Below are 27,207 nucleotides of genomic sequence, written 5' to 3' on the forward strand. Positions count from 1 at the left end.
CATACAGTGTCAGTCTATCAGCTCAGAAATACTGCTTCTAGTGCTCACAAGACCAAGTCAGAGAAGCTCATCGTGGTTATCAATGTGTTTCCATGATCAGCATAATGGCAATGTGTTGATTATGGTGTAGAACTGATACCCCTTACTGTGCGAAGTTGTTTATGGCTCTAAAGTATGGATAAAGATTTGACTAAATAGAAATTATGTCTAAATATCTGTATTAATAACAGTTTTTCTGTTTCTCAACCTGGTTATTGTAGCCATGTCCTCAGTTTGACAAAGACCCGATTTAGGGAGAAAATTGCCAACGTTCAGGCTGCGCACACACAATTTAACCAATTTTGGCTAAACTTTGATTATTGCTAAAACATTCAACAGGGAAATATGAAAATATGCAATATTAGTCTTTATTAATCAAAACTAGTGTTTCATTTTATGTCCGTTCAAAAGTGCACAGCAAAAATTTAATCAATCTTATATTTTTTAGTCGAACTACTGATACATTCTTCAGGAATACATTTTCAAAAATCTATAGAGTTTAAGTAGTCTACCACAGTGTGTGTACATGTGGGAGTTTCTGTCTTCAATGATAAGAAAAATGCTGTTTATCTTTATTTTTTTTTCATGAGAATAGATATTGATATGATATCAAAAGAACGGGCCAATATCAGTCAGTCAGTCAGTCAGTGTTGACGTGCTGCTTCGTGCTGGCTGATAAAACATGTCTGTTCATCTTCATTTATAAAAAGATATTTATTTTCCCCCTGCGGAAACTTTTCATGGGCTCAGTATCACAGCATCACAGAACATTCATCTCCAGACATACTTAGCAGGATCCTTACAGTCATTCATGCAGTAGAATATTTTATTTAATTTTCAGCAGTTAAAACCAGTAAGACCAATAAAACTGTTAAAACCAATAAAAGTGATATGACTGATAAACCCAGTAAAACAGGGATATTGCACAACCTAGCCCTCACTATAAAGTCTGACCATGTTCTAATGATACAGTGTTTAACTGCTGCTATTGAAGATCGAAACAGAAGATGGAACAAATTTGTTTCTATAACCGAGTCTGTCTAGAACAAATTATGTGAAGCATGCCAAGCAAAGGGCCAAAATGTCCAGGGTTTTTTCCAGACATCGCAGGGTTTTCTATCTATGTGCAGACATTATTATTATTATTATTGTTGTTGTTGTTGTTGTTGTTGTTGTTGTTGTTGTTGGTAGTAGTAGTAATAATGTGGGTCAGGGATTCTCAAAGTCTATGTTTAGGGTCAGACAAGAGGAAAAAAAAAAAGCACTTTTGAAACAAAACCAACCATTTAATTACTTAAATGCCCCTATAAACACACACACACACACACACACACACACACACTCACACATATATAATAGTCACAACTTTTTATATCAAACTCAAATCAAAAGCATTTTAATTTACAGTGCTGGCAACGTACTACTAACCCCAACAGCCGCACTGCAGCGAGTGGCACACATTGGGAAAAGAGTGTCCTAAGGCAACATTTCTACAAAGACCTGACATATCTGTGCCTGCCATCAATAACATTAATGCTGGTTGTCAAACAGTCAAACACCCATCTGCAAAATGTCCACACAGCTCTCCACAGAGATACCGCTATCAGCAGCATCTCTACAACCACATTCACCTCAGGAGGAGGATATCACAACCAGCAAACAGAACCACATAACCAACCATTTTAATTGTTCACACACACACACACACACACACACACACACACACACACACACACACACACACACACACACACACGGCACTGGCCTGGATGTGCATTGGAGAGTCTGTGTCTTTCCTACAATCTGAATCTATATCAGGCATGTGGGTTTAGCAGTGGCATGGTCCGGTACAATAAAATAAAACTGATCAGTCCAGTCAAATTTGAGTGGATGGTTCTCCTGGTCGACGTCACGCTTTTTCTTTAAAACCATGTTGATCTTGGTTTAGGACAGTTATTTATCATCTGTGACTCGTAATTACTCGCTTACATGACAGGCGGATAGAGAGTACGCAGTGCATCTTACAAATACGGTGTAGATCAAGTGTACGGTGTGGGATGAAGTGAAAATAAAGTAGCAGTTTGCACTTAATTTCACATGGTAAGTCAGGTGCACCAGTGCCAATGAAACGGCGTAGGTCAGACATTTGGCTGCCACCGGCCGGACCTGGCGCACAGGCCGTCTATTGGATTTTGGAGTCTAGACTTTTGAACTTCATACTGTTAGCTAGGGGCTAAATGCTCATATTCAGAGTGAATGATGTGGCCTGATGACCTTTATTTTTTGATTCACAATTAAGATGTGTCTGCTTTCTGATCCTGAAGGTGACTATGTGATTGTGGATCCTATCGAGGAAGGAGAGAAGGTGAAGGCAGAGATCAGCTTCATTCTCTACAAAGATCACATTCAGTACCTGCAGAAACAGCAGCTCTGGTGAGTGGGGACACACACAAAGATGATCTCATTTTGTCAAGTGTTACTGACTGTACTGAGATGTTCCCTTCGTTTTCTCCAGGCCAGAGGGGTTTATGGAGGAGCCGTCAGCGCAGGACAAGACAAACAAACAGCAGGAGACAGAAGAAAAGGATGAGGAAGAGGAAGTTAGCGACTCTGAAGACGATGAGAGCGACCTCTTTGTGAACACCAACCGCCGTAACTACCAGTACAGTGAGAGCGAGGAGGACGACGACAGTGAGGAAGAAAATGAGGACAAATAGGGAAGGACAGAAAATGGTTCATAGCTGGAGCACGGAGGAAACAGACAACTGAGAGTGAGAGTTGTGAAATCATGTGACAGTGTGCTCTGCTGTGCTGCTGTTATCACTGACTGATGTGAGGTGGTCCTCATGCTACAGCTCCTTCTGCAGTTGTCCTTTCACAAGCTGTTGGAGACACTATAAATGGCTGGCCTCACTGAGTGGACTTGAACTTACAAAGTAAGGACAAAATACGTCTGGCTTTGGGGCTTTTTTTTGTTTTGTTTTTTTAAAGCTGTAATTAGTCATTAAGTTGAAATTGATCAGAAATTGAATAAGAATCCTGTGATTTTCTATGTTAGAAATTTGGTAGGATAAGTTTCTATTGTCATCTTACTGAGAACATGTCTCACACTCAAGCATGTTTATATACCGACCTCCAGCAAAGTCATTACTGTGTTGCCAGTAAATAATATACCTGGGCAATACAGTACATTCGCAGGGTGATGCTAATGTAAACTGTTATATCTATCTATCTGTTCATCTTCCTCTGTAGGACAAAATAAATCTGTTAGAAACTCACAAACCACTCAAAAAATTCATTGTTGTCACTGTTAAAAAAAAAAACAAAAAACCATGATTGTCATGTTTGGTTTATTTGCTGGGTTGCTTGAGGAGTGTGTGGCGTGGTGAGACTCTAAACACCGTACCTGTAAGACCAGTCCTGCGGAGGACATTGTTTTAACTGATTAGACCGTCACCGCCCCCTCACAGAGCCGCTCTCTAGTGCTGATTGATTGAATTCAAATGAGTGCTGCCACTAACCACAGTTCTTTGTTTTGTCACAAGCGTGTGCAGATGTGTCAGATTGCTGTAGTTTCATCTGACCTTGTCTCAGGCCGTATCATTGTGACCGGTTTGTGCCTCATCTTTTACCACCATCCCTGCCTCTGATTTTGGTTTGTATAATGACAAGAGTTTTGGAAATAGATGCATTCTTGAGTTTGACTTAATATCATCCACTCCACGTCTTCCACTTAGAGAATTCAACATTTTGTTTTGAATGTCTTTCATTCAAAGAGCTGTCTCCTCTGGAATAATTGTGCAGAGGTTTTACAAGCATGAAGCATAAACACAATACTATATTGCATTCCTAAAGATTAGTTCATAATATGAAGCCAATGAGTTTCATCCTATTGTTATTGGAACCGGTTCTACTGGAGCTGGAATACCTGACAGTTTGTCCTCGTGGCTTGATTGGTAAACACAGAAATTAGTGGGATGACATGCTACAAATACAACATCCTGAATGCCTGCCTTACTGTCTTTACTGTCTTACTGCTGTAGTCTCCTTGTATGTCTAGGAAGTGCATGACAATGCTGTGAAGCAACATTTGAAACGGGAAATATTTTTGCATAAAACGTTTTAATTAAGTATTCATGCCTATTAAAGGTTTTCTTCAAATATTACAAAGCTTTACGGCGGTCGTCAACAAACACAGCTGCCACCAAATTCTTCAAATGAATCATTCTTAGCCAACAATCAGATGAGCCAAGGGTGTAGGTTTTGGTTCAGAGGACAATGAAGGGGGGGGGGGGGGGGGGGGGGTCTTCATGAAATTGTTGCACAATTAATGCATTATCTCTACTTAGAATTACCTTTCGTTTCATTGATAGACAATGATCTATTTGCATCGTCACTAAAAAGAGCATTGTCTTGTGAATGTATGCAGAGAATTTCTTGGCATTAAAAGCACTTGCTGGGGAAGGTGAATATGAAGAACATCCGCTCTGCTTCAAACGGCACTCCCTGTTCTGTCTCCTGTGCCTGTTGTGAAAACCTTTATCACAGATTAAGAAAGCCTCGACTTCAGTTTATTAGGATGACCACTGTTTTTTCATCTTTTGTTTCTCTTTTTTTTCCCAGGACTCTGCTCTAGAAACTTGTATTATCACATTTTGGTGATGGGTGGTTTTCTGCATTTGTTTTTATAGCAGTACCAGTTGCATGAGCAAAGCACAATGAAAAGCAGGTCTGTTGGGTTTTTGGCTTTATGGCTTTGATGAGTCTTTAAGGAGGAGCTTTTGTCATGAAAATAGAGCAGGGCATATCGAAAGCTTATTGGGAGATGAAAGAACCAGAAATAGTTCACAGTAATGTACAAAAATGTATTTTACACATTCATCACACTGGCTGATTGTGGACAGTTTTCCAAAGCGAGTTTAACCGGAGTGGAGCCCATTCTTTACTTCAAAACGACCGGAGCCGGAGTGGAGACCTTCCCAGTTTCAACACTGCAAAACCAACTTAACCACTAAATTCACAGTTATCTTAAAAATTACTACATTTAACACAGCTAACCTTCAGTGTTATTATTATGATTATTTTAAAACTTGAAGCACATAACTCTTAAATCTTAACACTTAAAGTGCGACTCCAGACGTAGCTGGTCTGGTATGACCACTAGCAGGGGTGGCTGATGTCAGCTAACTGTGGGAAAATATTCTTGCACGACTCACATTACTAAGATAGTTCACTGACTTTATGACTCTTCGCCATGCTACTGTTACATTTTTGTTGGCTGGAAAAATACATTTAAAAGGAAAAAATTGTGAAAAGGGTGTCTGTAGCAAATGGATTATCACATGCAAAAAACACTAGCTTAATCCTTTGAAAATTTTAATGTTTAGTTGTAATTAAATTATAAAACCTAACCCCAGAACATGGATACCTGAAGTAAAACAGACATAAGTTAACACACTGTCGCCTCTTCGTAACTCTTAACAGGAAATGTTTAGAGTCGTTGTCTTTAACATCATAGAGTTTTTGGCTTATTTTTGCTCTCGCCAACGGTCTTCAGAGGCACGTCCCAACACTGGGTCTGTGTCTTATTCATGTGGTCCCACAGTTTAACTACCTGGTGGGGGCTTCGTTTGTGGACCAATAGGATCCTGTGGTACGAACACAGCTCCTGCTCTTCCTTTCCAGGAAAGTCAAACGTGAGGAAGGCAGGGTGGTGAACGGGGTGCACTTTGAGCCGAATCATACACATACCTACGTAAACGTCATCAATGGGGAACAGGTGAACTTTTTTAGACATGTTGTGCAGGCGTTTGGTCAGCTGGCCTGAGTACACCACCCCTCCCCCGCCTGCATATGTAGGATAGAAGCCCTTGTAGAAGCTGTCAGGGACAAAGTACTTGGACTTATTGACTCGGTTGGGCATGGCTGCACCTATGACATCTCCAACCATGAAGTCTTTCATGGTCTTGTATGCTTTCGGCTTCTTCAGCTGCTCCTGGAGGTAGGTTATCATTTTTGGGGTGTTGACAAAGACATCGTCGTCTCCCTTAAAGACGAAGCGAGTCCGGCCGCAGGAACGTGAGAACCAGCTCCAGAAGAGCACGTCCTTCAAGGTGAGGTTGTAAAATGTGTCTTTGAAGTCCCACTGTATAATGTCTCCATAACGTTTACTCTCTAGCTGCACTAAATCAGATAAATCTACACCCAGCTCCTCCGTGTTTTCTTTGCCTAGCAGGAACACCCTGCGGACATATCCTCCGCCTTCCTCTCCTCTGCTACTGTTCGTCTTCTGTCCTGCCACCCAGCCCACCTGGCCCCAGGTCTGTCGAATGGCCTGTCGGTTCTTAAAGTTCAGCTCTGTTGTTTTGATGGCCAGGAGAAGCAGAGGAGGCTCCTTCTCGTCTTTTGCCCCAGCCCCACATACTCCATCAGGCTGCGTGATGGTTGGGTAGTCCCTCTTTTGCATGTGGCTCACAAACTCTTGTATCTGCTGTGGCAGCTTCTCAAAGTTTCTCTTCGTGCTATCCAGGTTGATAACCGCAGAGAAACTTTGCCTCAGTGGGGACTCATCAGAGGTGCTTTTACCTAATCCCCTCTTGTGGTCGTTGGGGTGCAGGATGGGGTTAAAATGCCGGTCAGTGACCTGCTGGAGATTGTTCCAAAAGGCATCCCCATGCAAGTGGAACTCCCAGAAAGTTTTAGGCAGAGGGGCAAAGCTGTTGTTTGTAAAAGTTCCTGAGGCCACAAAATGATTTTTCTCTGCGGCCCAGGACGATGCTGTGCTACCCATACGTATACACACCATGATAGTGGCGTAGATGAACAGCAGCGCCAGGCAGATGCATGGACTGCACACACAGATCAACACGTTACGCCAGCGACAATGAAACTGCGCCATTCAACTGCAAATACAAAATAAACAAACACAAATGTATCAGTTTGGACAAGTCTGTGTAAAAAGAGTACGAAAATACATTAAAATGTACCAAAAAAACCCAGAATTATTGTGCACATGGTGAGAGAGGCTTCGTTATACAATAAAACAAAGTATCAGTCATGAGAGAGAAAGGAAAAAGACAAAGAGAGGAGAAGAAGAAAGCAATGAGAGAGAATAAGCCTTTAGTTGAAAGTTGACAAAACAATCTCCCCAAAATGTCTTTTTACAAGCTACACTGGAGCTTTCAGTTCTATCACATGGTCTTCATCAGCAGATAGCTTTTGCCCAATTGCATCTACAATTCCTTGATTTACTTTGAAAAGTCTTGTAGTACGAATAATCTCCAGATCAGCCACTAAATGGACCTTGTGTAAACCGCTGTTCCTGAGGTCAAGAATGAATTTTCAAACTCGACTGTATTTAAAATGATGAAAAGATTTTACGCTACGATGAGATCGACATCTGAAATGAATAAATAAGAGTCATGTTTTCTTTGCTTACCTGTTTTAAATGAAGGCTCCTTCATTCACTGATCACTCATCTATTATGACAGCCAAAGCTGATGGTCCATGCTAGCAATCTGACGACCCCGTCATCAGTTTATTTTCAAGTAAAACAAAGAAAAGAAGGAATCTCTTTTGCAGGGATAGATTTGATCCAGAGAGTCAGTCTGGTGATCAGTCAGGAAGGTTTTTCTTCTTAAGCTTAAACTGAAACACAGTCAGGCGTGTGCACAAGGGATACGCCCACTGACATCAAGAGAGCAAACAGGAATGACATGATGTTCCTTTGAAATTAATGAGTGAAGGGGGAGTTGGCCACAAGCACAACAACCTGCATGAGAAAGGCTAAACAAATATAAAGCAAAGTGATAAAATTAACTATTTGTCATTAACTGTCGATGTTGATGCCACTATAGTCTAGTCTCCTCTCCACCGCATGTGTAAGCTTAGCTGTTCCTGTTCTATAGTACACCTGTCAGTCATGTTAAACACATAGTTGAGTTAATTAACACCCATGCATCAAGTCAAACAGGTAATGTCAGAGGGGACCTGTTTTTTAGATGCCTGAAACTTTGGTTTTGCAACACTTCAAGGACACACACTGTTTGTCTCACTGAACTCGAAACCAGCCAATATCATCCAGGTGCAGGTTTAACTCTCCGGCTCCTGTCAGCTGGAAAAGTAACAGCGGCAACATTGTGATCGCAGGCATCAAGTAATCACTAGTAATTCAATTCAACTACATAAAACATTTAGCTAAGGACAAATGATTATTGTGAGACACAAATATGTCCCATTGTGAATCAACCAGTTAACTGTTCCATTCATTATTTTAACCACCAATTCATGATCATTGTTAAATGCAAAATCTCTCTCTCTCACATTGGAATGAGTAGACTACTTTTGTTTCATTTTTTTATAACAAAAATGTCTTAGTCTGTGTGTGTGTGTGTGTGTGTGTGTGTAATTAATGGATGAATGAAATGAAAAGTCAAAATCAAGGACACGTCCTGGTGGCCTGTAAGGGTTTGAGACGTATAATTGAAACGTACCTGGTCTGAGTCTGGGCCGGGACCTCTGGTGCATTTCCAGCCAACTCTGCACTAATAAAGGCAAAAAATAACTGAACAACAGGTCAGAAATGTGGCTTCAGGACAACATGTCAGAAACTACTGCTGCATCCTGAAGGAACAGTGCATTTCAGCGTGGTGAGAGAGTAAGTGTGGACAGACAATAACAGTGAGTGAAGCACATGTCTGCTGCTGTGCTCAGCTGGTGTCTGAAAGCAGCTTGAAAAATGTCACCTGTTACATACATATCTTTTTGTAATTCAGTCATGTAAATTCTTACAGTTAAACTGAATTCTTTCATTAAAATATTCTTGTAGTGTACTATGAAATATTGCAAATAATCTTGAATAAAATGTGGTTTAATAACTAACACAGAAAGGTCACCATGACCAACACTGCCATCTAGTGGTCCTGACTTTGCAAGTCTGACGCCTCCATTCTCAGTGTTCACATGGTGAACCACTGACTTTTGGCTTCTCGGTTTTATCACCACTTCTTTATGTAAATATAAACCTGTAATAAAAAAAAACAAACATTTTTTGTTACAAAGATGACAGGACTGTTTCAAAATGGTAGGAATAAAGTTTTATTTTTCATATGAAGGGGTGGTTTTGGATTTTTCTTCTTTTACAAGTAGTATGTTTTTGATAAAACTTGCAAAAAATCTTCTAGCATATTCCAAGAATGATGGACATGAAGAGAAGGGGATTTATTGCTGAATGTTGAAATGAAGACACATTTTTATTTTTTTACCGAGTGGAAAAACGATTTGCTTGCTGCTTTTTCCATGCACCCAACTACCAGTACCACTAGGACATGCAGGGGGGAGAAGGGGGGCAGGGGGAGGCTGGGGTAAGAGGAGAGGGGAGAGGGAGGGAGAGGGAAGGGGAAGGGAGTAGGGAAGAGAGAAAGGGGGGAGTGAGGGAGTCAGTAGGTAAAAAAGACAAAGGCAAACTGCTTGACAAACACAAACATGGAAGGGTTTCGTGTGTGTGTGTGTGTGTCTGTGTGTGTGTGTGCGTGCGTGCGCGTGTGTGTGTCATATGAGGGCTCATGTCCCTGTGTGTGCGTGTCTCAGTGTGTGCTTCATTATGTATGATGTGGGTATGTATGTGTGAAACGTATGTGTGTATGTAAAGGGAGAGGGGAGAGTGCAGGGTGAGGAGAAAGAGGGTGGGTGGGGGGTGTTAACATTTCAACTAGCTCTAGAAGCACACTACCCTCACTTGCAGTATTTCCACATTGCAAATCCCAGATTGATTACAGTGATAGTAAGACAAAACTAGCCAGACCTTTGGGCCAAGAACCCAAATAATGTTTTTATATATTTCTAGTATGATTCCCCTGAATCTGTGGGGCTCTTTGTCATTTTTAAGATACTTTCTATATCTGTGATCCATGCATCTCCTGTGTGAAAACAGAAAACAAACAAACAAAAAAAAACAACTATACTTATTGGAAATGAACTCTAATAGGGACACATATTGTATCTGACACAGTATTATCTTCCTCAGCGAGCTTGAAAGGGTCTCTAAACCTGATGTACGTTTGAGGTGGAAGAGTTTCTGACATGATCAGCCTACTGTTAGTGTGCTGCTCAGTATACTCGTCTGGAGATGGGGCCTAAATCCATCTGCTAGTTGCTTCTGAAGGTCGATAAAGGGGTGAGAAAGACATGAAGGTGAGGGGCCAGGTGATGTGGGGTGGAGGGGGGCAGACAGAGACAGACACGTAACAGATCATTCAGTCAATATGACCAAGCAAAAGAAGTTCAATCAATAAAGGTATAGGAATGCAAATCAAGGATGCAGTAATCAGTATTATCATATACCACCATTTGGCTGTGAGCTAAAGAAAAAAAGTAGAATCAGACTCAGAAACTCGCTCTGTAGCAGTGTGAACCTGCACGCAGCGACCCGCAAGCGATTTTTCCCATCAGAGCAGTGCCATCGCTAGTGGGGTGAAAAGTGGTGGCGATTCTAGGGGCCCACAGCTGGAGAGGGCCCGAAAGTTTCCAGTAGGATTATATTTGTAAAAAAAAAAAAAAACAACAAAAAAGAAAGAAAGAAAAGAAAAGGGGGGAACCCAGAGTGATATCCTCCTCCTCTTAAGGGGGCCCAGAATTCCTAGCTATGTCCCCGCATCAGAGCGAACAGATGTGGTCTCCAAGTTTTTTGATCATCATCATCATCATCATCATCATCGTTGTCGTCGTGACCCACACACAGCTACACACATGCCCACTTACACACATGCACACAACCTTTTGAAGTAAAAAAAGAAAAAAGCAACTGAATTTCCCTTCTGATTCCAAGAGTTTTTACCCACGCTCCCTTAATCATGGCCACGTGTGAACACAACAAACCTGACGGACGGACAGGAAGGAGAGTGAGGGGACGTGGATCTGGCCTGCGGACTGAACTGTGACTGAGATGACGTGCTCTCTCTGTTTTGAGTCTTTTGGCTGTGATGTGATGGGGAAGTCCTGAGACACAGTGCGGCTCTAAGCTGCTGGCATAGGAAACGGGCGGGCTGGGCAGTCCACGGGAGGCCAGAGTCAGGCTGGATTACAACTGGATTGGTTAGGTTCGGTTTGGATCGGCAGCTCCCTGGCCAATGAGGGAGGTTCTTACAGTGCAATGGAGCTTCTGGCAGCGTGAGGATTGGTGGGAGGAGCGTGTCAGTCAAACAAGAGACCACACCCTCCAAGGTGAACGGAGGCGCCAACCAAATGAGGCTTCATGAGGTGCACACACACCACACACACACACACACACGCACACACACACACACACAAACACGCACACAAACACACACATGCACACAAACACACACACACACTGCAAACACCACTAATGCCATGGCAGCACCCTGAACACCTACAGAGGAATCTGGAGTCACTGTCCCTCAAAAACTCCCTAACACTCTTGTTTTCACAGAAATAACAACAAATGACTGACAGGCAGCGAACGAGGACAGAAATGACTGATGTGTGTTCATCTGGAAAGATTCTTCCAAAAATCATCCGAGAAAACTACCCTACACATCCGGTTGCGTCAGTGACTAAATGTCCCTGTGAAACGAGCGCATCGCATGGATCATACTCATGTAAACAGACACCTTTTACACAGGAGGAATCAATATTGCATGATGACATAATCAGATCACAGTTCAAAAAGAGGAAGATCCCAAATCAGAGAAAAAACCAAAGCAAAAGGAAGGAAGAGGGTTGGTCTCTATAAAAACGAGGAGTCTTTATAAGAAAGGCTACAAAAACTCAATGGGACCTCCGACTTCAGCATACAGCAAAAGGCACCACAATATTATTCTATTTATCTAACTCGTGAAAAAATTGGCACGTAATTCTCTTATTTTTTCATCTCTCATAATGCTGTAAATCAAAAAACTTTACATATAAATATTTCCCCCCCGTTATAAAAAAAGTCTTTGCTGTTAGCTAGTAGACAATTTTTGCTGAAATGAAAATAAATATTTCATTTGTTTAGAATATCTGTCTGTTATACAAAATAAAAATATTTCTCCTAGGTGCAGGTCTCTAGTCCACTGGTTGTGTGTAGGAGGAAGGGGGTGTGTGAGGTGGAGGGGGTGGGGGGGTGGCAGGGGTGTATGGGTGGGTGTCGGGGAGAGGTTAAGTCTTAAAGGGGCATGTTGTCAGCCTTGGAGCGCTGCGACTGGGAGCCGCGGCTCTGCCCGTTGCTGCGTGTCCCCGGCCGACTCAGCCCGCGGTGAGTCCGTGTGTCCGCACCAGAGGACGAACGGAAACCCGAGACCGTTAAGGGTGGGTCCACGTTCATGTTCTGCATACTAAGGAAAGGTGTGCTCTCCCCTTGAGCATCCTCTTCCTCCTCCTCCTCTTCCTCCTCTTCTGACTGGCTGAAGCTCTGTGAGCTGTAGTCCCGTAGGCCCGCTGAACGCTGGGAGATGTGTCCGTTGAGGCGGTTGCGTCGCGGGCGGCGCCGGCTCCGGATAGGTTCCCGTGATGAGGCGTACTCCTGCGTGGTCTCATAAGCCTCATCATCAGGGAGGCGGTAGGGGCTGGACGGTAGACTTCCTGTGCTCTCCGTCAGGTAGGGTCGCCGTGGACGCCGGGGCTGCCTGTATAAACTTCCATCCTAAAAACAGAAAACACAGCGGAGGATTTGTTGTTATCTACAACATCTTACTAAACAGGATGAATGTTGAACTGAACCTGAATGTTCATCAGTGATTTGCTCAAAGGAACTTCAGCAGGGTGGATGTTAACCATCAGGTTAAAGGATAAGTCAGGATAAGGATAAGACTATACATACTCACTAAAACATCAAATGTGTATTCATCCTCAGCAGAAAATAGTCCCCAACAAAGGCAGTATTTACTCCTGTTTGAGTAACATTAACTTAAACCTATAGTGCCCAGCTGTTTTGGGAAATAATGTAGCCTTAGAAAAATAAAAGTATATGTATTGTCATAACCCATTTTGAAAGATTTACATCTTCAGTAGGAATGAATAGGCTTAGAGCCAAGTGCCACAGACAGGGAAGTCGCAAAACATTGAGAGATGGATTGACTCATGGCTGGTTTTGGTCTTTTCATTTGATTTGTTGACAGTGAAAAAATATATAACATTATCAGCCCTATCCATTAACTGAGTGCATATTGTCACAATCAACCTGCTGCTGCTGTCATTTTTTTTTATTTCATATGATCTTTATTAAATCAGGCAGTCTCATTGAGATTAAGGTCTCTTTTCCGAGAGAGACCTGGAACAAGAAACAATCACAACAACACAATCAATAAAGACAGCACAATTGCTCATCAGACATAACTAAGTACAAGGAATTAAGAAAAACAGTTACACAAATCATTAAAAAAAAATCTGATAATAAAGCTTTAAAGGAGCTATTCGTAAGTTTTGCTATTGTTACATACCTTAGTATTAACAACTGTTTAAATACCACGGGATGAAGAGGAAACGTTAAGAGTTCAGCATCAAACAATTACTTCTTTTCTTAAATTAGCATGCTAACCAGCTAGTCCTGACCTGGTTGGCCCACCTTGTCACTGTAGCGTCCAGTCTGCTCTGAAGATGTAGTGCTGCTCAGAGGGCGTATTATAAACTACTGTCTTGTAAACGATGGCTGAAGTTCTCTGTAAGACTGGTAAGTAAACAGCTGTTAATGCTAACGTTAGCTGTGTAGCAAGAGCAAAAACTTACAAAAAAGCTACTTTAAGATCTGCACGGGACATGTAAGAGTCTAGTTTGAGGGCAGTTTTAAATGGTGTATATTACCTGAGATCAGCTCGGCCAATATTAGTGCATAAATGAGAGATGTCTGAGGTCAAGTAGATACTGGACAGTGTACTGTAGATACTGGATCTAAATGAGAGGTGGTTTGCAAGCTTCACCAGTTGAGCTTTATGAATGAATAACACAGGGTTATGATACACAGGGTTTAAGCGTTGTAGCGTTGATGGGGCCCCATGACAATACAGGATACCTTCAAAGTCAAGCAAAGACATAGAGGCTGACTACACAATAGTTTTATGGTTGGAAGAAAATCCTTTAATTCTATACATGAAGCCTAGTTTGATTTTTAATTTCTGAATCAATCATCACGATGCACAGTATGTAATATATTTGCCTACGTACATCAGGGCACCGTAGCAGCGGCTGGTCGTCCTCTCTGTGGTAGGCAGCAGCAGCAGGGGGCAGGGAGAGGGCGTGGCTTGTGTTGGGTGAGGTGATCTGAAAGGTGGGCACCTGGGGTGGCAACAGGGGGTAGTGGAACTCCACTGGAGACAGGCGTGCTGGCGTGGTCAGCGCTGACACATACCTGGATGGAATACACGTCAGCAGATTGTTACAGTGTCTGAATTACAACAGTCCACCAGAGCTAGTGCACGTTTTTGCCACATTTATAACCAAAAATGTATCTGTTTCACAAAATACAGTAACTTTAAAACTGCACTGACAGCTCTAAGTGCTCGACAAGATGTTTGAAACAGATACACTCAGTTTACTGTTTACCTGTTGTGTAGGTCTGTGCTGCTTTACAATAAAAGATACCAAAAGGACGATAGAGGTAACACTGACTGTTGGTCAGCATCAGGATGATTGATTGAATTTTACATTTCATATGTATTTTAATGTGGCAATAAGGCACAGTTGTTTGATTGCCAGTGACCTTCCTGTACAATGAGAATTTTTAAAATTAAAGCTCAGGAAATAAATAGAAAAGCAGGTGATGGGAGGAACATCTGATGAAACACAATTTGTGATTTGAACTTTAGCACTAACTCATCACTATCACTATCATCATCACTGTCAGTGAGTCCTATCCATCTGTTTTCTAAACCACTTGTGCTTTCCAGAGCCAGGGGGCTGGGGCCTACCCAGCATGCACTGCAAAGGTGGAGGGGTACACCGTCGATGTGCCATCAGAGTGTATGACTGCTGTGCCTCAGTGAGTTAGAGTGAGTCACACCAAAATCATTTACACCTTTCACAAATAACATATTTCTTTCATTACAATTTATTGAAATTTAAAATTAGTTTGAAATGATATAAGAATCACAACAAGCACACACCAAGCAGATGATGTACAGACAAGTCACTTTAGAAATAAAATGGTCTAAAATTTTTGCTCCTAAGTTATCATGCTTTTAATCACATTGCTTTAGAAGTTATTCCATTTGAGAAAATGGACAGAGCATTCATGTTTAATATCAAGTAAAGTGTATTATTATAATGCACCGATCATAGTTAAATGCAGAGCCTGTTTCGTAGAGAGTCAGAGGGCATTCTGGGACATGTAGGAGTCACTAAATAGAATATAGCAGAAGATAGAGGAGTCAGGCTGGATCAAAGTGGGGTCACCAAAGTTATTTACAACTGTCAAAAATAAATAACTGAAATTGCTGAATAAAAGTAATGAAACAACAAACAGGGAATAAATCTTTCCTGTACAAGCAAAATCAAAAACATTAACAAAAATCAGCAAGCGCTCTATTTGAGAAAGATTGAAATATTCCCTCTCTCTACACATTTAGGTCTGAGGATAGTTCTGATTTATAAAGTCACATTACAATTAACAATATCTGGGCAATGAGGTCCTTCACACACTGAAAAAGTTATAATAATTAACTACCACTTGGGGTCGCTAAAGAGTACGGGGGCTGAATGTGACAAAAAACACCACAAAGCAAAAGTGTTGTAGAGTCATGAGCAAACAGAGGCAGAGTTTACCCCCACCCAGCCACCATCACTACACACACACAGACACACAGACACAGACACAGACACAGACACAGACACAGACACACACACACACACACACACACACATTACCACCTTCCCTACCTGTCACTGTGAGGTGAGTCTCTTAGAGAGTCGTAAGAATCCCCATACTGCATCCCCGGTCCAGATGTGTCCGCACAGCCCCAGTGGGCGGCCCTCCTCGCCATGCATGCCGGGCTGCTGCACTTACTGGTTCCCACAGAGCTGGACAGCCCACCTGACTGGCAGTCTGAGTTCATACTCTCTGTTCGCTCCATGCTCCACGTCTGCTCCTCGTGTCTGCAGGTGTGGGTGTTAGCAGAACGAGTTTAAAAGGTTACAATAGCACTGAGGAGGCAGGAGGATACTGAGGAGGAATGAACGCTGGGCAAGAATAAACCAGTGATAACATTGATGGAAACATTGCATCAAATTCATTGTGTTATGTGAGTTGCTAGCACTACTAAACCCATTGACAGTCAACAGCCAGTTGTGCACCTCTATACAATCTGACTCTATACCTGTCTGACAAGACAAAGCAGACATGGCTGGTGATGACATTTGAGCATCGACAAACCAAAGACACAGACATTTTTCCAAGGTGTTGACGTACCAAACCATAGAACAAGTTGCCCTTGTTGCCCTGTGTATGGTGAGTGTGCATTAAAACTATAGCCGGCTATAGGCCGGCTGTACCTGTCTGTGGGGATGACACTGAAACTAAAATCAGTTGCATTCATAGCAGTTAGCATGAATCAGGTAAATGTTTTACGACAATTTAGCAGCAATGTGGTGGTAATGCTAGCCAATCTGTTTGCCATCGTAGGTTGAGAATGACACTTGTCAACAGGTTGTGCTGGGATGGCGGGTGAAATGGAAGTGGAAGGTCATGGTCATGGAAGGTAAACCTGCCTCCTATCTGTATCTATGCAGCTTACAAGAGCCTAATTATTATGACTGGCTGTAGCTAGCTAAGATTAGCCTGTGGACGTGTCTGTAGCTGTGGGCATTGCTGTTGTTGTGATTACGGCTATGGTTGTAGCTAATGCTGTGGCTGATAGCAAAGCTGTGATATGTGTAACATTAACTGACCTACACTGTGGTGAAGCTATTATTGACTCCCTGCTGTGTTTTGGTAATACATCTGCCACATCAGATAGAAGTACCAGGTTTGAATCCTGGCAGCGGTGTCTGTCTTTTCAACGCTGTCTTGGTCATTGTTACTATTTTACAGTAGGTGCTGTGAAAAGCAACCAATCAAAACAGTCACGATCGCAGCCAGACCTAACGTTACAGCCATAACTATAGCCGTACAGTTACAGCGATAGCTGAAGTCACAACTTTAGCTACAACCAAGGCAATAACCACAGCCACAGAAATAGTCATAGCCACAGCTTTGGGCGTGCCCTGTGGCTACGGATACAGACGGAGCTCAGCTTTCTATAGAGCTTGTAGAGTTATGGTTCTGCCCTCTAGGGGTGAAGGTTCATACCACATCTTTGAAATGTTATATCTCATAAAATGACTGACACATCGGCCACTGTGGGGAACTTCCAGTGATTCCAGACTTTGTCTCCCCTCGACCCAGTTAATATTATCGTAACCATGGTGAAACTATGTGCTAATCTATATGAATGTTTAAAAACAACTCGACAGACAACAAGTCACAATACATCCCCTCACTGGAAGTTTTCAAAAACTCTTATGTAAGTCTTTGTTCACCCATATCACAAAACACATTTTCTTACTCTGCCATCTAGCCACACAGACAGTTTACATGTCCAGGTTTATCCATCTCTGAGACTTCTCCCACCACCTCAACACGAGGGAGGTGAATTCAACAGCAACAGCAAAAGTAACATTTTTCTCCAGAAAGCAAACTGACCCTGTACGATCTTGCCTTACAATGTCCTGCTGAGTTTCACGTGTGTCTGTGTGTGTTTGCCTCCCACCTGGAAGCATGTGAGGCAGTGGTAGAGTGGTGGGAGCGGGTCGACATTCGGCTGCCTGCGTAGTTCCCTGCACCCTCAGCTCCGTGGCTGATCACACACTCTGTCGTAGGGACACTCTTGGAGATGTACTGCAATAAACACACATAAAAACACATTTTAATACTTTTACTTACAGACAGATAATAAATATGAACAGAATATGAACTGACTATGACATCTAACTATGACAGAATTCTTTGTACATATTTAACTCCACATCACTTGTCTCTCTTCACTGTGTTTTCACTGTTGCCATTATGCTGACTCATGCCTATTATGTCTCCAACAGGAAGGTAGGTGTTATCTGCCCTCTCTGTAATGTCTGTCAGCTATGTGCCACCATATTTCCCTTTGTTGTCAGTGGATCAGAGTTTTATTTACACAAAGACTTTTTTGGAGGCAAAACTGCTCTGAAGGCTAATAGAGCCTTCTTGGTGGAGTTAAATCAAAGTGACAAAGCTAAATAAAGTCTATCATTTCCCCACCTAAAGAGACATGAACCGGCTGAGGCTCTGTGGGCTTCCTGCAGTTTGCTCAGATGAAATTTACATCAGTTTTACTGTCTTGTTCTTCTCCTGCCCCCGCTTTAGCATTAATGAATATCTGAGGGGATTCTGGACATTTTGACACCAAAATCCTATTTATAGGATAGTTATATTTAATTTAAAGCACTGATATATCTGGATTTATCTCAGTGGCTCTTTGATACAAAAGCAAAGTCAGCCTTACAAAATGTAGCTTCTGTGTGTTGTGATTGGTAGCTGATAGATAACTGCAAATTAATTGCTATTGTTGTACTGTGTTCTTGTTATTGTTCACTACCAGAAGCTGAAACTAAATCAAAGGTGCCAAAAATGCTTCTAGTACAGTTTGGCAACTGTACCCACCCTGGCACCAACTTTATGTTTAACCAGCATCTCTATTAAAAAAAAATAGAAGAAATAATAAAACCTATCCCTCTTGCCATGAACTGACAACTTTTTCTTTCATTTTTAAAATTCAATCTGGCCGGTTAATTTTGTTGCATTTTTAAAAAACAGTTGTTACTTATTTATTCCTGCCTGGAGAGCAGCTCTGCCTCTGACAAAATCTGGAGTATGTCTGCAGTGACCTGTTGTAGGTTTCTTCTCAGCATGACGTGCAAAGTTGTTGGGGGTGAACTCAACAGGATTTTCCTTGCAGTTTATCAGTTAAACCTGACTTTAGGATTACCTGCACCTGCCTCTGCTGTGTGTTTCTACTGGTTGGACTCACATCGACCATGGGGATCTCCTCAGGACCCGGTCTGGGGTGGTTGGGCCCGTTGGCCAGCATGCAGGTGGGTTGCTCCACACACTGATTCTGGTTCTGGTGTAGATGACTCTGCATCTTCTTCCTCTGTTTCCTGGACCGGAGGTGATAATGAAGAAGCAATACATGTTAATCTACAGAAAGTGACATTTCGTTTTGATAATTATTATTACTGGTCATGTCTTTTTTGCTCCTTTTATCTCTCTCTTTATCTTTCATTCCTTCTTTTGGTAGCACGTCTGCTACTCATCACATGATCAATTTATGGTCAAGGCAATACTATCAAAGCACTACATCACACTCTCTCTAGAGCTCACATGGTCACATGTAGGTTCAATGAAATCAAATTATTTACTTTTTATTTGGCATTTCAAGAATGAAGCATCTGTATTTTCAGTATTCATTGTATGGTATTAGAGCCTTTTATGAATGGGAAGTAATTTGTCTTTGTTTCAAAGACACATACTTGGTTTTGCAGTAGGCCACAACACAAACGATGCCAACCACCAATAACGCCACACAGATGCCTGTGATCGTCAGCACCCGCCTGTGGTAGAGCTCCTCAGCCTCTGTGGATGGAAACACACACATGTTCACATGCACGCACACAAAACAGACAAAACATGAATACAGACACACACACACAGACACACACACATACACACACGCACACACACACACAGCATGAGTGCTTCTCCACTGATGGAAACTACTGAAACAGTTTTCTCACTTATTATCTGCTGCCATCTTATCGCCTGATCTATCATGTCACATGTCTTTCAGATTTAACTGTGCTACTACAACACAGGAATAATTCTACAAACTCTTAATTAATATTATGATGAAAAGTAGCGATGTAAACCTACATCCTGACATAGACTTCCTGCTCTACCTACACCAGTGTATTTACAATGGTCATGGGGATGTAATGTTACAGATGGCACTGGCTGGGATCTGAATACATCATGCCAGTATGAATGGAAAAAAAGACAAGTCACCAAGATGAAGGAAAAAAAAAAAAAATTGTTTGTTCAAAGTGTTAACACCACAGTGGCTTAAGAGTACGATAAAAGTTTGGTTTTCACAAAAAAAAAAGAACAATTTTCAGATTTAGCAATGTAGCAATTTATATTTGGCTTTAAATATGTTCCTGCAGTTCCTATTTTTTGAATGCCATCACATTATGCTATAACAGGTGATGTTATAGACCCTCTGGCAGCCATATTGGAACTTGTCTACCTGTGGTAACAAAGACTGCAGTATAAATAGTTTCATTTCTAAAGTTATGACTTGGCTTTTTTCAACAGAATCAACTGGTTACCTCATTCTGTGAGTGAGGTTTTAATTTTTCATTAACTCTTTGTGTTTAATATAAAAGTAATGTAACTCCAGTCTGAAAAGCAGAAGGTCACGAGATGGGCCGAGGCTAGCTGGTTAGCATGCTAACTTCAGTATTAGAAAAGATGTGATAGAGACCAGAGATAGGTGCTGCTTTCCACCTCTGGAGACAGCTCTTTGTTAGGAAATCAAAGAAGTTGGATGCTGAACTCGCAACATATCTTCTAGACTGGTAAGTAAACAGTCGTTCATGCTAACGTTAGCTATATAGCAAATATCAAAACTTACGAATAGCTCCTTTAAATAATATTTTAGTAATGTAAACCTGATCCCTATTTCAATCACAGTTGTTTTAGTTTTCCTTGAGCCTAAATCATAGTTGTTGTACTTGCACAAATGTAACCATTAACTTATTTTTGTCATTGTGGAGTGTAATTGCTTATAATTTATAACTATAAAGTATAACTGTTGTTCTGGAGATTGAATACAAGTTATCATCAAAGACAATAATTTTTTTCTATAGTTATTGAACTGACTTATTCACACCATTATATTATTTTTACACTTTACAAAGCATTTACAGCACTTTTAGGTCATAGCAAGGATTTGATTTATTTGGTTTATTTTATTTGAACATTATAAATACATTGTGTATAGTCTGCCTTCGAATTCAAACAGATTTGGAGCACATGACGCTACACTACATTAAACTGATGAGGTTCTAACAGGTTTGTGGTGATGCTGTGTGAATACTATGCCATCGTGGTGTATCTTAGTTAATTCAGATTTTGGGTCCTGCTGTGGCGTAACACTGTGTCAGAATGGCAGGCGCAACGACACAATGAAAGAGGAAACAACAAACAGAACATGAGGGGAAGAGAGAGAAAATAAAAGGAGAAAAAGTAAAGTGTTGAGGAAGGAGGAGCGGGAGGAAACACGTAGACAGAGGGAGAGGAAGGGGACTGAGAGGGGAGCAGGGGCGTGTCCAGGAGGAAGGCCCAGGGAGAAAGCAGTCCCCATGAACCAAAGACTGGCGTGACTTTGTCCCCTTATCAACTAAAACGGGATTATAGAGGTCCTTGGATTGTTAGTTACGGCTAAATTAAAGTCCCTGCAGGGTAACATATTCTTTTCAAAGTCATATACTTTCTCAAACACAAATATTTTGTTAGTTTCAGTTCCAATGTTTCTTCTCGGTTTGGGCTAAAACTGAAGCTGTTCGCTTATCACAGCAGCACCTGTGTGCAATCTGTAGGTGAAAACTATCTATGTCAAACATAGCTGTGGTTCCTACGGAAGAATGCTGGTTGAAAATAAGGTAAAACAGAGAGCTGATTTTTTTATATATATATATATATAATCAGTTTGTAGCAGGTAAATCAAACATTGTCCCCTTTACCTAATTGATCACCTCACCTTTCCCCCTCTCCCTCCCTCAAAAAGTTCTAGACACGCCACTGAAGGGTGTGGGGGTGGGGGGTTGAGGGGGACAAGGGAGGGGGAGAGTTTCTAAATAAAGGGCCTCTGTAGGGATTGACAAGCCTACGAGAGCCTTGGCCCGGCATTGTGTGTGTGTCACAGGGTACTGATACAGAAAGGCAAAGGGAAATGGGAAGGCAAGCTTGCTGGCACAGTGGAGCCAACAGCAATCGTGATTTAGGACAGGCGAGCTCTTGACTCTGACATTGAGTCAATCATGGGCAGAATAATAAGGACAGACTATGTGGTCAGGCCTTTTGCTGGCTTTTGGCAACGCTTTGCAAAAATACTCGCAGCTTGCATGTTTTTATTTGACAGGCTGCTGAAGCCAATATGCACATTGCCAAAGCCCAGAGGACAAGCCAGATACTTGTATTTATCGATGATGTGAAACATTGTCTGATTTTTGGATAAAGTAAGTAGCTTTTGCTCTGATACTTTGATTTGTATCAAGGCTCATTTCATTCTTTTAATTCACCTCTGCACTTTGTTTCATTAATGCATCCTTCCCAGTTAATTTGTCTCTTTCTTCAATGGCTATTTTTCTAAATTTGTCAGACTATAAGAAGAGTGCATGCAAAGAGGGAAGGTTACATGTCTTGAAACCAGGTTAGTGGGCAGGAGAAAAAGAGGGACAGGTTGAGAGAGACCTAGTTGTTGATTTTAGAAAGAAGATGGCACAATAATGTGTGACTGTGAGAGGATCTTGGCAAACTCTTTAAGCACAGCAAAATGAATAATAATGTTCCATACCCAAAAATTCAATTCTGAGAAGCTCTGCCAGCGCAGAAAGTTGTCGTGGTAAAAGGAAAGAGACAGATAGGGTCAGGTGTAATGTCCACTTTGGAGCAGATATATTATTTTCACGTCCTGTATACGCTGAACCAGGATGTAAGTTAATTAGTGCTGTCAGTCATAGTGATTGACATGTGTACCGTCCAGTAACAGACAGACAATTCAGACAGCCTCAGCTCTGTGACCCCCAGAAATGACAGGAAAAAAAACTAACTAAATCAAACAAAATCAAAAGCGAAGGGAGAAAATGAACCAAAGGCAGAAGGAAAGAGAAGCCAGCAGGCAGGAAAGGCATGCAGAGACAGACGGACAAAGACAGCAAGACAAGAAGCCACATCACTTACTGCTATATTTACTAGACCTCATTTCTGGAGTAAACAACATTGGACAGAAATACAAAATAAAAAAAATTAAAAAAAACAAGACAAAAGGAAAAAAACAAGAAAACAAAAGATAAAAAGCAGTGAGTTACTCTCCAACATAAAAACACAGTACAGTCGATGAGGCTGGCACAGCGAATGGGGGTGGGTGCTGTAACTCGTTTGACTAATGGCAACTGTGTGCCTTTGTATTGATTACAGCATACCTCTTGTATAGCACTTTGTCCCACTACTGCTGCGTACAGCTATTATAACCTTTCATATGATTTACAGAGAAATCATCTCGGCATTCCCAATTTCCATGGCTTTGCATGCATTACGGGCCATAAAGAGAGGAAAAGTCAGCCAATCTCCTGTCCACCCTAACCTAAGCTGCTCTACGTTTGACAGTGCTTTATGTTCGTACCACTAGAAAAGCAGGCAGTGACAAATCAACATAGATTTAGAAGAACAGAAGGTGTTCCTTCAGCTGACTGAAAGAGCATCACAAAGCAAAGTAAAAGCACAACAGAGAGATTTCAGCATGTAGACAAGGCTTGATGGTGGGGTCAAAAATAAACAGACATTACATACAGTATGATATCTCATGATATAAAACCTGTTCTTGGTTTAGATTTGACATTATTCAGTGTGGAAACTCCCACAAACAGACAAACAGCAATACAAGACAAGGCATGAAGCAGTAGTGTTTCACCCCTGAAAACAAGAAAACAAAGGTCATTTCCAGCCCACTGTGTTATCTCCCTGTGATTGCTTGGACAGTAACCTGACAATGACTTACCCAATGGGAGAAAGAACTATTTTTTTCTGAATAAAAGCTGCAGGGCCAGGCCTGAAGAAATCATTGACCCTTCAGTGCTGTGCTAAATTTATATGCATGTGTCCTGCGATCTATAGTTATCGTTACACTGTCCATGTTATCACAGGGGAGTTACAAAATACACTGCATTTGTATCACTATGATTTAAAGGAATAGTTTGACATTTTGGGAGTTACATGAAAAGATCTATACAACTCTCATATCTGTGCGCTAAATATGAAGCTGCAGCCAGGAGATGGTTCATCTAGCTTAAGCCAGGCTCAGACTACAGGAGTTTTCAAACCCTAACCGCTTTTGAAATCGGCTTGCATCACGCACATAAGGAGAAACACACTACAGAATATTGTTATGGTTATCGTGCCAGAGGGAGCAACACACCTACTTACATGATCGCATGGGGAAGCAGATGGAAACAAAGTTGAGACAGTGGCACTACATGATCTGAGTCAATACATGGTGTGAGTCATGCATGTGCGAGTGATAACAATTCACGGCACGTAACGTCTGCCATCTTGGACAGCTACCTCTGGTTTCGACCTTATTTCGCAAGTCAGCAAATCATATTGTAGTTTAAGCAAACTATAGTAAGTTTCATGTGAATAAGCAGATGCTGGAGTCTAGCCAGTAAAGGGTTAGTTAAATCTGGCCAAATTAGAAGATTTTATCAACTGTACTGAATTACACATAAAAACACGGACCATATTCTCACAGTCTGGAGTTTATGGATTTTTCACAGAGAAAACACAATAAAACTGCTCTCACTTCTCCCACAATGTCAATATGGCTGTTATATGTAAGCACCTCCCGCTGATGACTGGGGTTTTATTGAGTGTTACTGTGTCAGGATTACTCCAGCAGGGGAGCTCTGAAGCTAACTAGCCAGCTTACTGAAGCTAGCCTGAGTTAGCCGCAGTAGCCCACGCGTGACTTACATTGTGTAGTGACTCAGATCGTACACTGACAGCCTGTGGTGCAACAACTTGCTGTAACGTTAGTAATACTAAAGGAGTCTGGATGATAAAATGGCTGAGTTGTTTTATCTTCCAGCGAGAACCGGAGGTTAGATTTTAAATTTCAGTTTTACTATCTGCCAGCAGAAGTATCCTAACTAATGTTAGCTTTAAGGGATAGAATGTTTACCGTTGCGTGGCAACTCCATCAGGACTAATAGTATAGTAGTATAATAATAATAATAATACATTTTATTTAAAGGTGCCTTTCTTGGCACTCAAGGACACCGTAGTATAGTATAGTATAGTATAGTATAGTATAATAAGTCAGCCTCTCATTTCACATATTGTGAAAGTATTGACGTAATCATTTCATAATCATCTAGATTTAACTCCTAAATATCAAACACGGACAGTACCATTGAGTCTTCGAGCAGTTCGGGAGGTATAAGACTGGATCTGTAAAACCCCCCTCGTTACCAGATAACCTAAGCCAAAGATCGGTACCAACCAAGGACCTAGACCAGATTTCTCCTCCGATTTTCAGGAGGGGTGAATCAGGGTTTAATTGGCTTAAATTAGTCTGAGTCCAGCTTTAGCATAGAGAATGGCACTGGGTGAAAAAGCTAACCTGGCTCTGTAACAAAAAATAGCAAAAAAGAGATCCACCTACCAGCACTACTGGTTGCCTGGCAACCTCACAGTGATGACAAGAATCCAAGAAACGGTTCAGCACAAACCCCCATAACACCACACTTGTAGCTTCTACACTATGGTTTCAGCACAGTTAAATAGATGAAGGAGATCATGTCAGTTAGTGAGCTTTATGTGCTGATAAGTGGATTTTGTTTCCTTTGGACAGAGCCAGGCTGTTTCTCACTGTTTCCAGTCTTTATGCCAAGTTAACCATTTACTGGATCTGGCTTCATATTGAACATACCAACAAAAGTGAATTTTTATGTATTCCATAAAAATGTTGAACTGCTCCTTTAATTCAATCACACTGCCATGAGAAGCAAAACGTGACATAATTTTTGGACATATTTGACGTCAAACCTGAAACATTTCAAGCAACATTTAGCTACATGCCATAATGAGAGAATTTATCAGATGGTCCATGGATGCTCAGAGTGAAAACAGCAGGTTATCACATTCACCACTGTGGGTTTTATCCTGATCTGATAGGATATCAAGAAATTCAACTTATATGAGAATCAATACCACAACTGGTCATCAAATGTATAGCCATGAGTGATGCTTTCAAATCTCATTACCCAGAGCCCTGAAATGTCTAACATGCTCTTAGTCCAAATCTTATTCTCATTCACTTGCCAAATTATGTGGCTTTTGGACACACTGTAGCTTCTGGTAATGACTGGCGGCTGTTCAAAACAATGTCAGGCAGACTTACATTGTTCTCCATCTAAAGCTTTCAATTGTCAGTCCTGCTCCTACTCCAAAAGGTAAATCAATGGAAGATTTTTTTCCTTTTGTTTAGGAGGGCCACAGTTCAGAGTAAGGACTAACAACCTTGTATGAATAGTTTCTATCCACATAGTTTTGCCTATATCATTTAATTTTAGTTTTTACTGCTGGGAGACTTTGCAGCACCGATGGACCATATACAAAGAAAAGTGACAAAGTGTTGCAAATAACGCAAATAACTTTAACCTCCAGTATTGCTTGTATTAATTCTCTGTCTCCTCTGTTTCTTTTGGCGCCGTTCTCTGGATCAAGCTTGAAGAGAAGTATTTTATGTGGCGTTTACATCTAATACAGAATTTAAAAATGTAAGAGTAGATATAACATAAAAGTGTGGCGTTTACTGTTGAATTGTCAATTCTGGGGCTTTTTAGCAGCTTTCTAGGCCATAAGATTTCAATCAGATGAACTACAGTGAAAAATATCAAAATATCTTATGTGTAAATCATAGAATATCTAAATAGGTTGTTTCTGGTTGCCAGAGGAGACCACAGAGGAACCAGGGGAGACAGGGAGAGGAAGGAGTGGACATAGAGGCATGCAAACTCACACTCGCATACACACACGTTAACTTACATGAAACATAAGAGCAGGTTTGCAAACACACACACACACACACACACACACACACACACACACACACACACACACACACACACACACACACACTGCTCTCTCCATCCAACCCCTCCAATGTAGCATGCAGTATTTCAGTGGGAAGGAGACAGACAAGAGCAAATGGACATACTGTAGAAACCGGCCATGACGGAGTTTTGACAGCGGTCCCCCGTATAGTCATTGGGACACCTGATGGAGGGAAAACAAGACACAGAGAGGGCAAGGGGGGGGGGGGGCAG

At 41.5% G+C, this 27,207-nt stretch overlaps 3 protein-coding genes across 3 annotated transcripts in view; 1 reads left to right on the forward strand and 2 right to left on the reverse strand.

Moving 5' to 3' along the window:
- Positions 1 to 3,321, forward strand: part of eif1ad (eukaryotic translation initiation factor 1A domain containing) — a 4,283-nt gene extending 962 nt beyond the window's left edge. The window contains exons 4-5 of the mRNA XM_023396025.2: positions 2,364 to 2,472; positions 2,555 to 3,321. Coding sequence (XP_023251793.1) covers positions 2,364 to 2,472; positions 2,555 to 2,756 — 311 coding nt within the window. The 3' untranslated portion in view covers positions 2,757 to 3,321. The remainder of the gene's footprint in view (positions 1 to 2,363; positions 2,473 to 2,554) is intronic.
- A 1,569-nt stretch (positions 3,322 to 4,890) lies between these two features.
- Positions 4,891 to 7,685, reverse strand: LOC111646513 (N-acetyllactosaminide beta-1,3-N-acetylglucosaminyltransferase 2). The gene is made up of 2 exons (XM_023396026.2): positions 7,478 to 7,685; positions 4,891 to 6,941 (listed from the first exon to the last, which is right to left on the reverse strand). The coding sequence occupies exon 2, from the start codon at positions 6,935 to 6,937 to the stop codon at positions 5,552 to 5,554; it is 1,386 nt and encodes a 461-aa protein (XP_023251794.1). The 5' UTR covers positions 6,938 to 6,941; positions 7,478 to 7,685; the 3' UTR covers positions 4,891 to 5,551.
- A 1,432-nt stretch (positions 7,686 to 9,117) lies between these two features.
- nrg2b (neuregulin 2b) overlaps positions 9,118 to 27,207 on the reverse strand; it is a 55,778-nt gene continuing 37,688 nt past the window's right edge. The window contains exons 5-12 of the mRNA XM_087170993.1: positions 27,099 to 27,157; positions 22,677 to 22,700; positions 19,567 to 19,675; positions 19,071 to 19,200; positions 17,778 to 17,905; positions 15,910 to 16,125; positions 14,200 to 14,383; positions 9,118 to 12,682 (exon numbers count right to left, since the gene is read on the reverse strand). Coding sequence (XP_087027119.1) covers positions 12,206 to 12,682; positions 14,200 to 14,383; positions 15,910 to 16,125; positions 17,778 to 17,905; positions 19,071 to 19,200; positions 19,567 to 19,675; positions 22,677 to 22,700; positions 27,099 to 27,157 — 1,327 coding nt within the window. The 3' untranslated portion in view covers positions 9,118 to 12,205. The remainder of the gene's footprint in view (positions 12,683 to 14,199; positions 14,384 to 15,909; positions 16,126 to 17,777; positions 17,906 to 19,070; positions 19,201 to 19,566; positions 19,676 to 22,676; positions 22,701 to 27,098; positions 27,158 to 27,207) is intronic.

This window comes from Seriola lalandi, unplaced genomic scaffold (assembly GCF_002814215.2).
Source record: "Seriola lalandi dorsalis isolate HSWRI2012SDOR001 ecotype SW California unplaced genomic scaffold, Sedor1 jcf7180002054971, whole genome shotgun sequence".
In the NCBI taxonomy this organism is placed as follows: Eukaryota; Metazoa; Chordata; class Actinopteri; order Carangiformes; family Carangidae; genus Seriola; species Seriola lalandi.